This window comes from Rhinolophus sinicus, linkage group LG04 (genome assembly GCF_036562045.2).
Source record: "Rhinolophus sinicus isolate RSC01 linkage group LG04, ASM3656204v1, whole genome shotgun sequence".
Lineage (NCBI taxonomy): Eukaryota > Metazoa > Chordata > Mammalia > Chiroptera > Rhinolophidae > Rhinolophus > Rhinolophus sinicus.
The window spans coordinates 111,889,474-111,905,318 of NC_133754.1; the positions used below are offsets into that span (position 1 = coordinate 111,889,474).

At 41.0% G+C, this 15,845-nt stretch overlaps 1 protein-coding gene across 1 annotated transcript in view; it reads right to left on the reverse strand.

The window, feature by feature from the left end:
- Positions 1-5,208: 5,208 nt before the first annotated feature.
- The window catches only part of ZNF169 (zinc finger protein 169), a 32,331-nt gene continuing 21,694 nt past the window's right edge, over positions 5,209-15,845 (reverse strand). Inside the window, exon 4 of the mRNA XM_074331514.1 lies at positions 5,209-7,015. Within this exon, the coding sequence (XP_074187615.1) occupies positions 5,405-7,015 (1,611 nt within the window). The 3' untranslated portion in view covers positions 5,209-5,404. The remainder of the gene's footprint in view (positions 7,016-15,845) is intronic.

The following is a 15,845-nucleotide window of genomic DNA, read 5'->3' on the forward strand; positions in this document are numbered from 1 at the left end:
TCATTTGAGAACGTGTTCATTGCACCCTCATTCCTGGAGGATAGTTTTCCAGATACACAGTTTGCAGCTGACAGTTTTTTCTTTCAGCACTTGAAGAAAAATGTGCCACCTCCTGTGACCTCCATGTTCCATATGAGGTATCTGCTGTGATTTGGTATCCCCACATAGGTAATGAGTCGTTTCTCTCTCGCTGCTTTCAAGATTTTTGTCTTTAGTTTTCGTAACTTTTGGAATTTTCTTGGCTTCTTGAATCTGCACATTTATGTCTTTTGTCAAGTATCAGAAGTTTGCAGTCACTAGTTCTTCAAATATTTTTTTCAATCCCGCTCCTTCTCTGAGATTCTGATGACACAAATGTTAGCTGTTTTGTTCTTGCCACAGAGATGTTTTTCACACAGTACTTACTCACTGTCATTCAGATTGGCTAAGTTCTACAGATCAGTCCTCAAATTCTCTGGTTCCAATTTCTATCATATCCACTCTATCCCTGAGCCTATTCAATCAGTTTTTAAATCTATTTTTCAGTTCTATAATTTCCACTTGATTTTCTGGTTTAACTTTTCTTTTTTAAGACTTTGTACTTTTTCATTTGTTGTAAGAGAACTTGTAATTGCTTTAAGCATTTTACTGATGGCTGCTTTACTATCCCTGTCAGATAATTCCAATATCTTATTCATCTCAGTGTTGGTGTCAGTTGATCATCTTTTCTCATTTAAATTGTGATTTCCTGGTTCTTGGTATGATGGTTAATCTTCTATTGTATTTTGAATATTACTTGTTAAGAGACTCTGGGTCCTATTTAAATCTTTCATTTTAGCAGGAAGTCACCCTGGTTTTAGGTTTAGCACACAGATCCTCTCCTACTTTTGTGGGTTCTTTATTCCAATGACAACGTAGTTTTCAGAGCTCTTGGAATGCTAGTTAGCTCCTTAGCTTATGTGGTGACACTATTGCTTGCACTTTTCCCTGCTGTTGTTGGGGAATGTGTTGGGAATTTCACAAAACGGGATGCTTTGTCTCTAGATAGGGAAATGGATGCTCTAGCCCGAAATGGAGGTAAAACTTCACAGACTGAGCCACTGATATGTCAAGATTCCCATTCCCAGTACCTCCTGGCTACCTGATATCTGTCAGTTGGGGCCAGGGCAGTCCCTTCCTGGACTGCACTGTTTAGGGAGGATGTCATTTCCGGTACCACCTGGCTGCCAGGTGTCTTGCAATAAGGTGGGGAGTCTGAGGTCTGTGGGGACAGGTATTTCTGTGGCAGGAACCCCGTGGCTGGTGCACCTAACTGCCTGCTGTCTCTAGATGAGAGGACTGTCAATCCTGTGAGAAAAGAGAGCACGTCCCTTCACCACTTACTGGTAGCAGGGATCCTACTCGATTCCATCTTCTGGTGCTGCTGGACTCACCTGGTGTTATCAGCAGAACTTATGCTCCATCCAGGCAGGAATGACCCACCTGGACTGTCTTTGCTAATTTGGGATCCAAGAACCACCAGGCCACTCTCTTTTGTGGGGCTTGAAAGAAGCACTGTCACTATGTTGCTCTTGTACTCACAAGGGCCACTCTCCAGGAGAGAGAGCTTAATTCCAAACCCTTAAACCATGGGCTGGACTGCCTGACTACTTTTAATGAATGGGGTGTGCAAAGAGTAAATGGTTATGTTTATGGTGGAGAAACCTGGCAGACATCACCTTGACCAAGTGATCAGCATTAACATCACCAGGAGTAAGTCCTGTTGGCATCAGGTACCTTTGGATGAGATATAGTCAGGACGTTGCACTTCTGTGGATTTCTTCCAAAATGTCCGTAATTCAAATCCAGTAATCAGACATCCCAAATTGAAGAGCATGCAATACAATACCTGACCAGCTCTCTTCAAGTGTTATGGTCATGAAAGACAAAGAAAGACTGAGAAACTGTCAGGAGGATACTAAAGAGATAATGACCAGAAACAATGTGGGGTCCTAGATCGGATTCTACATCAGAAAAAGGACAATAGTGGAAAGTCCGAATACATTGTGCAGTTCCTAATAGTGTTGTCCCAATGTTAATTCCTTAACTTTAATAAATGCACTATGATTATATAAGAGGCTACTATTAGGAGGAATAAGCGAAGTTACCAGTTGCTGTTGACATTGTACTACAAGTATAAGCAGCAGACTTCATTTAATTATATACTGCTATTGTTGTAGACTCGTAAGTTTCCTCTTTTCCCAGTGGTTTATAACTCAGTGTACTCAATTAGTTTGGTGCTCAAATTTTCCCAGATTTGTCCAGTGAGTGGGAACTCCTGCATACTGGTTCCATGCTCCATCATGTTCTTTTTTAGCACTTCCTTACTTTCTGGCATTACGGTATGTTACAGGATCATCGCATACCTTCACTGCCCTAACTCTGGAAGGAGCCCTTAATCCAAGAAGCCGGGGTTTGCATTAATGGAAAAATGGTGTTAGGATTAAGATCTGGATGGCAGGCGTGCTCACTGCTACTGGAGTGTCCTTGCTTCTTGGTCTTTTCAGCAGACAGAGGTAGGAAATATGTACAAGTATATACACATACACACAAATATGCACGAGCACAGAAACATGTGCAGACACACATGCACAAATCTTAGCAATCTTAAATTCACACCAGTACTTCTGATCCCCAGCCTTTTTCTCAGATGCATTTTACTCCATTGTGTCTATGCTCCAGTTTATACCATTGACTATGTTTAAACATTCAAGCAGTTTTCAATATTTTGCAACTATAAATAATGCTGTGAAAAATATCCATGTGCATGTTGTGTAGAGTCATAAAATTGCAATAGACCCTGCAGGATAGATTCTTAGAAGTGTGCTTGCTGTGTCAATAGGTACATGTTACAGTCTAAGTATTGCTAAGTACCCCTGTAAAAGGCTTTACCATTTTGCATTCCCACCAACAGTGTATGAAAATGCCGGTTTCTTCGCAGACCAACCAATACAGAGTACTGTCGAGTTTTTGAAGTTTTGCCGGCCGATGAGTGGGAAATGTTATCTCAGTCAAGTTGTAATTTGCATTTCTCTTATCATGAGTGAGGCTGGACATCTTTTCATTTGTGTATGTCTTTTTTGCTAAACTGGCTGATCATGTCCTTTGCCCACTTTTCTATAGGCTTTCTGTTCTTTTCTCCTTGACACTTAAAAGTTCCTATAAAGTGGGGATATTAACCCTTTATGTGAGATATATTGATTTATATGTTCTATAATTTTCTTCCAGTCATTTGTCTTTTAATATTATGGTATTTTCACCCTGCGAGGTTGTTGGGGTTTTTTTTAATTTTTGTATATTAAACTTTATTAATCTTTTATCTCTGGATTTTAAGCCAGCAAAGCATCTGGGCCTGGTGAATATTATCTTCTAGTGAACATTCAGTACCCACGGCAAGGGGACATGGCCAGTCCTGTGCTGGTATTTGTAGGCTCTGGGGATTAGAAAGCACAAATGCAATGGCTAAAGGGGCAGTGTCTTGCCTGCATATGAAGGTGGGTGCTGTGTACGAGGGTACGTTGTGGCTGAAGGCCTGAATGCTCAGGCTGGATCTTTGCACGTATTCACAACTCATGGCACGGGGCCTTGAGCTGCAAGCTCAGGTGTTAATAGGTGCCCTTCACTTTGCTGTTGGGGGGAGGCTGAGCATATGGTTTGGGATCTCACACGGCTGTTGGAGGACTTAGGAAGGGGTGAGGATGAAGGCCATTACAATATCGTTCTCCTTGTATAGAACCGGAGTCTAGAACAAATGTAGAGTGACTCGCCCATGTCCCCCAAGATCTTGAATAATTTGGGGTTCTTGACAGAATAAGGCACACAATCAGGTGTGCAAACTTGTAAAGAAGCAGTTACGGAAAATGAAAGAACATAAAACATAAAGGACTGCTGCTTAGAAAGTAAGCCCTAAACCAACTATCTTACGAACACTAAAAGAAAGCGACATTGTTTTTCCTCCATTCCATTTCAGGGAAGCAGAACATTTCCTAGTAATTTCTACCATTGTCACACTCATGGGGAAAGGGAAGGGAAGGCCAGAACACCCCTTTATGGCAAGAGTTGTTGGCCTGATATGAAATTGGCGTATCCAGAGGGCAGAAGTGACATGTTTAGCTAAGGAGATTACTAAGGAAGGTGGTGAAGGTGCAGCCTGGCTTCTCCTCCTCCTCACAGGAAAATGTGAGAGTAGAATTATAAATTGGAGGAACTGTTAAACAAAAAGGAACCAGAACTTGAAGATTTGGAAAATTCTCAGCCTATCCATATTGCAAAATATGAGGAAGCATGTTCTGGAGAGAGCACCACAGTATGGCTAGACAATCATTTGATAGAGATTAGTTTGGAACCAGTCAACTATCTTAGCAGAAACACTGACAGGTTGGACTAACAGTGAGGTAGATGGGATAAAACGAAGGAATTCAACAGGAAGGAGAACAGAATGATCCGGCTGCAAACGTGTTATGCATCGAGAGGGGAGAATGACCCCAAAGGTGACACAGAGATGAGCAGGTCTGCTGGTGCCACAGTGGGCCCCGAGAGTAGGAGTCTGGGGTCCAGTATTTCTCCATGGTTTTAGTGGGCCCGGTACCACCCCTGCCACTCGTGGGCCCACAGGGCAGAGGATCTAATCAGAAATCATTCTTGAGCCTCCAACCCACTTTTGGAATGGGAATGTGAATTCTAGGCCTGTCTCACCGCTGTATTTTGGGAGCAGATAACTTGTCTGCTTTACAGGTAACACGGCTGAAGAGAAGTTGTGCCTAAGGATGAAATGCACCTCTGGTCTCACCCACACTTTATTTAGGTGAGATTCCTGGACATACAGTTGATGCCGGAATGTGTTAGGACTTTGGGGGCTGTTTTGTATGTGAGAATATGAATGTGGGGCATCAGCAGGCTGACTCTTATGCGCTGAATTGTTCCCCCCAAACTCATGTGGAAACCATAATATACAATGTGAGTTATTTAATGACTGCGTCTTTAAAAGTTCTCTAACCCAATATGGCTGATGTCCTTAAAAGAGGGAGAGATACCAGGAAAACACCCACACAGAATAAAGGCCATGTGAGGACACAACAAGAATGCAATCACATCTGCAAGCCGAGGAGAGAGCTTCAGTAGAAACCAAACTATGTATACATTGATCTTGGATATCTTGTCTCAAAAACTGGAGAAAAGAAGTTTCTGTTCTTTAAGGCACCAAGCCTATGCTATTTTATTATGGCAGCCCTAGCAAATAAAACACATTGCTAGCACAGGAGGGAAACCATAAATCAGTGATCTGATGACCAAAAGAATGCAGTATATCTTTCTCTCCACTGCATTTGAGCAAAGTAGAACATTTCCTAGTGACTTCTGCCATCTTCACACTCATGGGAAGTAAAGATCAGGAGAACAGCTCTTGTGGCAGGGGGTGATGGCCGGACTTGGTCCTCCTGTGTCTGTGGAGGTGAGACTTCTGGCTGAAGCCACGGCCGCACTCCCTGCATACGTATGGCTTCTCTCCCGAATGAGTCCGCTGGTGTCTGAGGAGGGCTGACTTGAAGCCAAAGCCACGCCCACACTCACCACACACGCATGGCTTCTCTGCTGAGTGTGTCTTCTGGTCAGATGTGAGCAGGGCCTTCTGGCTAAGTCCTCGCTCACACACTCTGTACACATCAGCCTCCTCCCCTGAGTGTGTCCTCTGGTGTCTGGTGAGGAGTGACTTGAAGCCAAAGGTGCGTCCACATTCGGAGCACAGGTAAGGCTTCTCCCCTGTGTGTGTCCTCTGGTGTCTGATGAGGGTGACCTTCTGACCAAAGCCCCTCCCACACTCGGGGCACACGTAAGGCTTCTCCCCTGTGTGCGTCCTCTGGTGTCCCATGAGGGAGACCTTCTGGCTAAAGCCACGCCCGCACTCAGAGCACAGGTAAGGCTTCTCCCCTGTGTGTGTCCTCTGGTGTCTGATGAGGGTGACCTTCTGGCGGAAACCGTGCCCACACTCAGCACAGACATAAGGCTTCTCCCCTGAATGTGTGACCTGGTGACTGAGGAGCAGCGACTGCTGCCTGAAGCCACGCCCACACTCGGGGCACAAGAAGGGCCTCTCACCTGAATGTGAGCTGCGGTGCTGGAGAAGCGATGCCTTCTGGCAGAAGCCTCTCCCACACTCGGGACACACGAAGGGCTTTTCCTCCAGGTGTGTCCTCTGGTGCAGGATGAGGGCAATCTTCTGGCGAAAGCCTCGCCCACACTCCTGACACACAAAAGGTCTCTCCCCAGAGTGTATCCTCTTGTGGTTGGTGAGCGAGGATGTGTACCTGAAGTGTCGCCCGCATTCCCTGCACATGTACGGTTTCTCCCCCGAGTGTTTCCTCTGGTGTATGGTGAGGGAGGACTTCCGACCAAAGCCCCGCCCACACTCCCTACAACTGTAAGGCTTCTCCCCTGTGTGCATCCTCTGGTGCTTGAGGAGGTCTGACCTCTGACAGAAGCCTCTGCCACATTCAGGGCACACATGATGCTTCTGGAGGCTAAAGAGGCTGACGTTTGTGCTAAGGCCTAGTCTATACTTTCCACATATCACTGCTCCAGATTCTGAGATGTTTGCTTCCGTCAACACTGTGTCTGCCTCCTCAGGGGTCAGCCCCTGGTCTATTCCTCCGCCTCTGTTGCCTACCATTCTGTCTACTGGCTGAGCTTGAAATGGGCTGAAGAATACACTCGAACTCCCATTCTGTGGCAGCCTCCTGAAAATGGTGTCAGAGCTTCCTCTCCCTCCATCGTCTGCTTCCTCACTTGAGCAGCTTGGAACTTCTAGTGGGAAGTGGCTCCCTGCCGAAGAGCTTGGCGGGATCTGCGGGGGATGACCGCACAGCACATATTGTCTGAGGAGCTGCGGAGTGGAAAAGGCCACCGGGTAGGACAGATGGGGCTGGAATTCTTTCCTTGGTTCTGCTGGAGAGAAAGTCTCGGTCAAAATCACCACAGGTGGACAGTTAAACTTACGCAACAGTCATTCCTCAGGTGTTCACAGAAAGACTTCCTTTACAAACCTACCTTCCCTCCCACGGTGACACATGAACGTGTATCCTGTTACAACAGAACACTCACAAGGTGAGCCAGCTCTAAATATCAGCCCGACTTCAACAATTTCAAGAAAGCATCACAGGCAGCACCAGCTCTATAAATTGCTGACAATAGTTACACAGTTTCCCCAATACAATTATCCCACAAGCCACCGTCATCAACACCGATGTACACATTATCCACAAATACGTGCTTTGACTGAGAGTTAAACTATATGACTTGTTACAAATTTATTTAGTGACTTCCTACAAGAAAAGGATGGGGTCATCAAAAGGAGTCATTGTACCTAGAGGCCCCGTGGGGTAGGCAGTATAAAGGAGAAGTCAGAGGTCCGTGTGGGAGAAGAACCGGAAGGTACTGCAATTGTCGTAAACAAGTATGTCCTGGAGGATATGTGCTGGGTTTTCTGTCAGAAAATGGGGACTCAGCAGTGAAACACAGACATGGTCTAGTTCTGCAGCCCCTTAAAGGATTCTGGCTCCCCGTGTCCCCAGTCAATCCAAGACCTGCTTTTCTCAATTTTCCACATATTGTTGTAAAAGGAAAAATTTCCGCCTACAATAGCTCTTGCCTAGGAGGTATCAAATTTGTATGCTTTGTTCCATTACACTGGTTCCATCCATCTGAAGCTGATGAATGAACAATACCATGACCCTTAAATAAATGCAGTATAACAGGCCTTTCCAGACCTACCTGATCCTTTCTTCAATCAAACTGAGATGTATGTTCTGAACCATCTACAACATGGTTCAGCAAACTAGTCTGCCAGGTGTTTTGTAAATACTGGTCTACTGGACTACAGCCCCATCACTCTTCATGTAGTGTTTATGGCAGCTTTCACACAGTGGCAAAGTTGGGTAGTTGCAACAAAGAACATAGAGGCTGCAAAGCCTAAAATATTTAACCCGGCCTTTTAGGGAAAATGTTTCCTGAACTCTGATCTACAGTATTGACTCATTCCATCTGGTCAAAAATGCTAGCTTTCAATACTAACAAGAAAGGCCACTGTGAAACCTCTTAACACTTAAAACCCCCTATACTGCTTTCTCAGCAAACTACTCAATAAACTTAAATCTCTCTCTCTCTCTCTCTCTCTCTCTCTCGCTCTCGCTCTCGCTCTCGCTCTATAAGCTCCTGTGCAGTGGCTTTGGTAATCACAAGTGCTGAGCCCACTGGACATCCAGATGTGAAAGTGAACATCCTTTCCGTCTTCTCATACAGTTCTGGCCAGCAGAGGTCCCACCATGGTTGGTCTCTCATTAGCAAATGTACTCTAGTGCAGCTCACTGAACTCTCAGTGACTTTATTTTGTTAAGTTAGGCTGTCCACATTTTCACAACTTGGGGAAGGTGTGTACATTTCTGGCCACCAGTTTCCAATAAATAGTTTGTTGTAATTTCAAAGTTCTGACAGCTGAGCTTTCAGTATTACACGACTGTTAACTTGTCTGTGATTTGACAGGAAGAGAGAAGCAGCCACTGCCTTCACCTTGGCTTGCTGTACACCGCTGGGTTAAAGCCTAGGGCTTTCTGGTGAACCTCACAGCATCACAGGAGTACCTTTCAGTAGTAAGGGAAGCACTTCTTTGTGTCTTCTGTATTAAATACACTGACTGATTTAAATACAGTTAACGTCACCCTACAGGAACCAATTCTAACCATTCTTCTAATAGAAAATCCATACTGTAGAATGCTAGTCACTTCATATTTAGGTATCTTCTAATAAGATGGAAGCTTTCTCTCCAGCTATCCTGCTTTTTTTCTGAGTCCTCACCCAATGACAGTTAATGTCCATATTTCTACCAACAGTCTCTTCTTGTCAAGCGAGGCTTACACCTCAAAACACTTCTAGCCTTTACTTATCACCTAATTCCAAAGCCACTTCCACAATTTTACATATTCATTACAGCAGCGCCCCACTTCTCAATACCAAAATCAGTATTCAGGTTATCCAGAGTAGTAGAACTCTGGATAGGATATGTTTACACACACACACACACACACACACACACACACACACACGATGTATTATAAGGGTATAAAGAATTGACTCGTGATTATGGAGGCTTCAAAGACCCAAGATCTGTCATCAGCAAGATGAAGACCTAGGAGAGCCAATGGTACAGTTCTAATCTAAAGGCTAGCGGCTTGACACCCATAAAGAACTGATGTTTCAGTTCCAGTGTGAAAACAGGAAAAACCAAAAAACCCCACACACCTGCTCCCCCACTACCATCACTATGTCTCAGCTTGAAGGCACTCAGGCCAGAGGAATGCCCTCTTATTTGGGAGAGGGTCAACCTTTTGTTCTATTCAGGCCTCCAGCTGATTGGATGAGGGCCACTCATATAAGGGAGGGTATCTGCTTTATTCAGTCTACCCATTTATATATTAAAGGCATCCAAAAACACCCTCACAGAAACACCCAGAATAATGTTCGACTAAATGTCTGGGCAACCTGCGGCCATCTAAGCTGATACATAAAATTAGCTGTCACATATGCTAACATTTCCTTTATATTGTCCTAAAATCATGGAGATGGCATACTGTGAGATTTGTCCAATTTCCAAGTGTTCATTCTGATGAACACTGAAAACGTCCACCTTTTACATTGTTGACCAAGTCTTGAAGTTGTTTAAATTGTCTAAAAGCAATAAAGGCACAGCATTCCTCTTGTGACCTGGAGTCTTAGGCCATTCACTTAACCCACAGCTGTACTGCTATACGCATCCCCACAGCTGCAGAAGGAACGAGTTCCTTAAGGAGCTAATAGGCATTGATTTTTTTTTTCTCTCTCTTTCTATTGGAAAGTTTTGAGACCATGTCCAATTACTGACATACTTATTGGTCTCAAAAATCAACAGACACAAGAGCAGTTATAGATTTTAAAAGAGTTTCTAAACTGATTTTCTTCTACATCCTGGAAATGTCTGATTCACTGAAAAACACTACCTTGGTAAAATTTTTATTTCTCCTTTTATTCAGGAATTTCTGGATGTTTAAAACTATGTTAAAGTTTAGGGTTTGCCAAAGTGGACACTGTAGTTCTAAATCACTTTTATTTAAAATTTGCCACATTACTAGCTAGGCACAAAAATTATGATGGATGAACATTCTTTTTAGAATTGCTTCCTGTGAGGGTGACATTAACTGTATTTAAATCAGGTACCATATTCAATACAGAAGACACGCAAAAGTGCTTCCTTTCCTACTGAAAGTTACTCCTGTGATGATGTGTAGTTGAGCCTTGTATACACGTATGTGGAATAAACCTCACTTGGGCATGGTGTATAATTGTTTTTAAATAAGGTTGGATTCAATTTGATTTTTATTACATGTGTAGGTTCGTTAATCTACCACCAATTTAATTACTTTAAGAAATGTAGCGTTACTCAGATTTTGTTCCATCCTGCGTCAGTAATATTTTCCAATGAATTCATCCGTTTCATGTAAGTTATTAAACTTGTTAATATAAACTTGTACATAATATCCCTTGAGTGTCCATTTGAAGTATGAAAGATACATAGTGATGACTTCTTTTCATTCCTGAATTGATTATTCGTATCTTCTTTCTTTTTTCCTTGGTTAGTCTACCTAGTGATACATAATTTTGTTGATCTTTCAGGGATCAACATATGGCTTGCAAATTTTTCGGTGGTTAATCTGTGTTATATTTCATTGATGTCTGCGCTTACCGTCATTATCCCTTCCTTTTACTCACTTTGCATTTACTTTGCTCATCTTTTTCTAGCTTCTTAAGGTAAAAGCTTAAGTCACTAGTTCTCTTTTCAAACATAATTACTTAAGGCTATACGTTTCGCTCTAAGCACTGCTTTAGCTGCATCTCACTAACTTTTATTTTGCCGAGACAAATTTAAAAGATCTAGGAGTGAGTTGTAAGACTTGATATTGGTAAGATTTAATTTCTCCCCCAAGGTATCTATAGATACACTAAAATCTCAATAATAAATACTACCCAAGTTTCCTTGTTTCCTTCCTTCCTTCCTTCCTTCCTTCCTTCCTTCCTTCCTTCCCTCCCTCCCTCCCTCCCTCCCTCCCTCCCTCCCTCCCTCTCTCCCTCCCTCTCTCTCTCTCTCAACCTGATTCTACAATTGAAGTGGAAAGGCAGAGGACCTCAACTATCCAAAGCAATCTTCAGAAACAAAAAGGGAGAGGATTTACACTACCTGATTTCAAGACTTTCCATGATCCTACAGTAATACAGATAGTGTGGTTTGGTTTAAGATTAGACATATTAATCAAAGGAACAGAATAGAGAGTGTAAAATAGACCCACACTTGGCTAGTCACTGGATTGTCAACAAAGCAATCCAATTAGGGAAAGGTAAGACTCTTCAACAAATGGTGCTAGAGCCACTGGATAGCCGTATGAAAACGAAAAATAAACCTTAATCCCTGCCTCACACCATACACAAAAGTTAATTCAAGATGTATCATAGACCTAAATGTAAAGCTTAAAACTATACAACATTTGGAAGAAAATATAGATTATCATCATGACAATAAAAATTTTAAAAGAAAGCAAAAAATCAGACTTTCTCACAACTAAACATCTACTCATCAAAATTTATTGTTAATTGAAAAGAAAATTTTCAGACAGAGAGAAAATATTTTCAAAATGTACATATGACGAAGAATAAAGAACTCACAGAACTCAACAAAAAAATAATACAATTAAAAAATGGGAAAATATTTTAATGGATAGTTCACAACGTACATATATGATATACATGAACGATCAAAAATCACGTAGAAAGTACTCAATGTTGTGAATCATCAGGTAAACGGAAATTAAAAACCCCCATGAGATACCACTACACATCGATCACCAGAGAAAACGAAAACTGTCAGGAAGAATGTAAAGCAAGAGGAATTCTCATATGTCGTTCATGGAATGGAAAATGATACAACCACTTTAGAAAAGGTCTAGTCATTTCTTACTAAACTACCCAAACTCATGTCTACCTGGAACATATGAATGTGGCCTTATTTTGAAATAGAGTCCTTACAGATATAATCAAGATGACGTCATACTGGATTAGGGTGAGCCTTAATACTACCGGTATCCTTACCAGAAGAGGGAGATTTATATACAGAGACACATAAAATGAAGAAGGCTATGTGACCATAGAGGCAGAGATTGGAGTGATGCAGCTCCAAGCCGAAGAATGCCAAAGATTGCCAGCAACTACCAGAGGCTAGGAGAGAGGCAAGGGGCAGATTCTCTCTCCAAACCCCCAGAAGGAACCAACCCTGCCAACAGGTTGACTTGAACTTCTGGTTTCTAAACTGTGAGAATAAATTTCTGTTGTTTTAAGCCTCTCAATTTGTGGTAATTTCTTACAGCAACCCTAGGTAACTAATACATCTCATATATACCCTATGTATTTATTCAAAGAACTTCAAAACAAAGGTTCACTAAACAAGAAACAAAAAACTAGCATAAGAACATTAATAGAAGCTTTTTCAAAATCACTAAAAGCTGGAAGCCATCAAGGTATCTACCAAGGAGAATGGATAAACAATCATATATATATATTCATATGATGTGATGGATACTACTGAGCATTAAAAAGGAACAGACTATTTATATGTATGCAACAACATGGATGAAGTTTAAAACCTTTACAGTGAGTGTAAGAAGCCTTACACAAAAGGATATAAATATTCATTTATACAAACAAAACTAATTTACTGTGAAATAAACTCAAATCAGTGGTACCTGTGAAGGATAGGGGCGGGGTTTACTGGGATGGGGCACAAGGAAATTTTCTGATAGGATGAGAGTAATAATCTGTATTTTGATAGAGTTCAGTGTGAGGAGGCTCATGCATTGTTTGAACTCGCAGACTATACACTTAAGATTTCCTATTTCCTGTAAGCAAATTCCACCTAAAAAGAAAACGATAACTCTAGGTCATTACATGCATGCTACCCATTACTCCTGAGGCCAACCACCTTTCATGGGGCCCACCCAGCTGAGATGAACTGCCAGGAAATGGGTCCTCTTAAACTTCAGTGTCTGGAGATGCTTAAGTGGACAACCTGGACCTGAGTCTGTGGGTCCCTGGCTGCCAACCACCCACATGAACCAACGTAGAAGGAGACTATTCCTTTCCTCTGACCACTTGTTACCAGATCATCTTTGCCTGGAATATTCAGTGGTCAGGTCAGACTTAAAACACACTCATACCGGTCAACCACCCTGAGGGATAGAGATCATCTGAGGAGAATGAGCAGATGCTAAGGACATGCCATGAAGACCTCACAAAACGACAGCGATAGATACACATGAACAGGGCCTTTACCTATTCATGGGGAGAACACCAGTCTCTTTTCCAAGAAGAGTAAAGCCTTGATACACTGCACTTACTCAGATATGCTCAAGCTACCCAGCTCTCCCCAAGAAGAAATGCACTAAACTCCTCACTCTTACCAACCAAAGAGATATTGCTAGAAATCTGTCAGAATGGCCAAAATGAAAAACACTACTAACACCAAGTGCTGGCAAGAATGCACAAAATCTGGGTCTCTCAAACATTGCTAGTGGGAATATAAAATGGTATAGCTATTCTAGAAATTGGCATGATACTTCTTTACAAAACTAAACGTGTTTATCAAATGACCCAGCCACTGCACCCTAGAGGCATTTATCCCAGGAACGAAAACCTTATGTTCACATAAAAACCTGTATACAAGTGTTCACAGCAGCTTTATTTATAATAGCCAGAAACCTGTAAAAACCCACATGTTCTTCAGTGGGTGAACAGTTTAACAAAATGGTATATTCATACCATGAAACACTACTCAGCAATAAAAGGAATGAAATGATGATACATGCAACAATTTGGATCAACCTAAAGAGAGAGTTATGCTGAAAGAAAAAAGTCAATCCCAAGAGATAACATATAATATGACTTCTTCTATATAACGTTCTTGAAATGACAAAATTATAGAGAGAGAGAATAGATTAATGGTTGCCAGAGGAAGAGAGGGGAGGAGAGAGCTGGCTGTGGCCATAAAAGGGTGGTGGCACAAGGAATCCTAGTGATGAAACTATTCTGTATCTTTCAATATGGTATCTTTCAATATCTTTTCAATATATATGAATGTGCATGGGATAAAATTTCATAGAACTGAAGAAACACACACACATGAAAGGGTGAAGGTAAAACTGGTGAAATCTGAATAAAGTCAGGGCAGTGTATTAACAAAGACACAAGCCTGGCTTAACAAGAAAAAACATCAATGTAATTCACCAAATTGAAAAACTAAAAAAGAAAAATATACATGATCATCTGAAAAGATGCCACAAACATATTTGACAAAATCTAACATCCATTCCCAATAAAAACTCTCATCAAGGAATAGAAGTTTGTCAAGCTAATAAAGGGCAGCTATGAAACTTACACTTAGGAGGAAAGCATTCCTCATAAGATCAGGAACAAGGAAAGGATGTCCGTGCTCACCATTTAAATCCATCATTGCACTGGATGTTCTCGCCTGTGCAATGAGGCAAGAAAAAGAAATTAAAGACATACAGAATGGAAAGAAAGAAGTAAACTATACTTATTCACAAATAACATGATCACCTATGTAGAAAATCGTATAGAATCTACACAAAAAAGCTATTAGGACTAAGAAGTTTTGCAAGTTTACCAGATATAAGATCATTATACATAAATTCATTGCATTTCTATGTACTACCAACAAACAACTGAAATTTGAAATTTAAAAACACCTTAATTAGCATCAAAAATATGAACTAGAGAGGGATTAATCTGACAAAAGATGCTCAAGGCCTGTGTACTGAAAACTAAAAAAACAATGCTGAGAAAAATTAAAAAGTACCATAAAAGTGGAGAGATATATACTATGTTCATGTACTGGATGACATGTATTATTTACGTATATTGATGTAGATTCAACTCAATCCCAATCAGAATCCCAGCAGTCTTTTTTTGTGTTTGTGAAAAATACCAAGCTAATTCTAAAATCCAAATGGAAATGCAGGGAATCTAGAATAACTCAAATAACTTGGAAAAAAAGAAAAACTGTTGGAGAATTTATACTGAGTGCCAGACTATTATAAATCTAAAATAACCAAGGCTATGTAGTACTGGCATCAAGATATAAAAAGAGAGAGGAGTAGAAAAATACAGAGTCCAGATATAGACCATACACATAAGGTCAACTGATTTATCACAAACATACGATGCAATTGAGCAAAGAAAGGGTTGGCTTTTCAATAAATGGTGCTGGAAAAAAATGGATGTGTATATGCAACAACAACAACAAAAAAATGTAATTAAATCCAGACATGGTACCAAGTATAAAAATTTACTCAAAATAGGTTATAGACTTAAATGTACAATAAAAATTATAAAAGTTTAAATATATATATATTAAAATCTTTTTGACCTTATTTTAAGTAACGATTGTTTAAATATACCAGCAAAATTGAGACTGAGAGAAAAAAATTGAAACTTAGATTGCACCAAAATTAAGAATTGCTCTCTGAAAGACATCAAAATTAAGAATTGCTTAAGAGAATGAAAAGCAAGCCACAGAGAAAATATTTGTAAATCTTATTTCTGGTAATGGACGTCTATACAAAATATATGAAGAAGTTTCAACACTTACTAAAAAAAAGGAAGAAGAAACCAACCTTTTAAATGGGCAAAAGATTTGAGAAGTCATTTCTCCAAAGAAGATATATAGACGGCAAACAAGCACA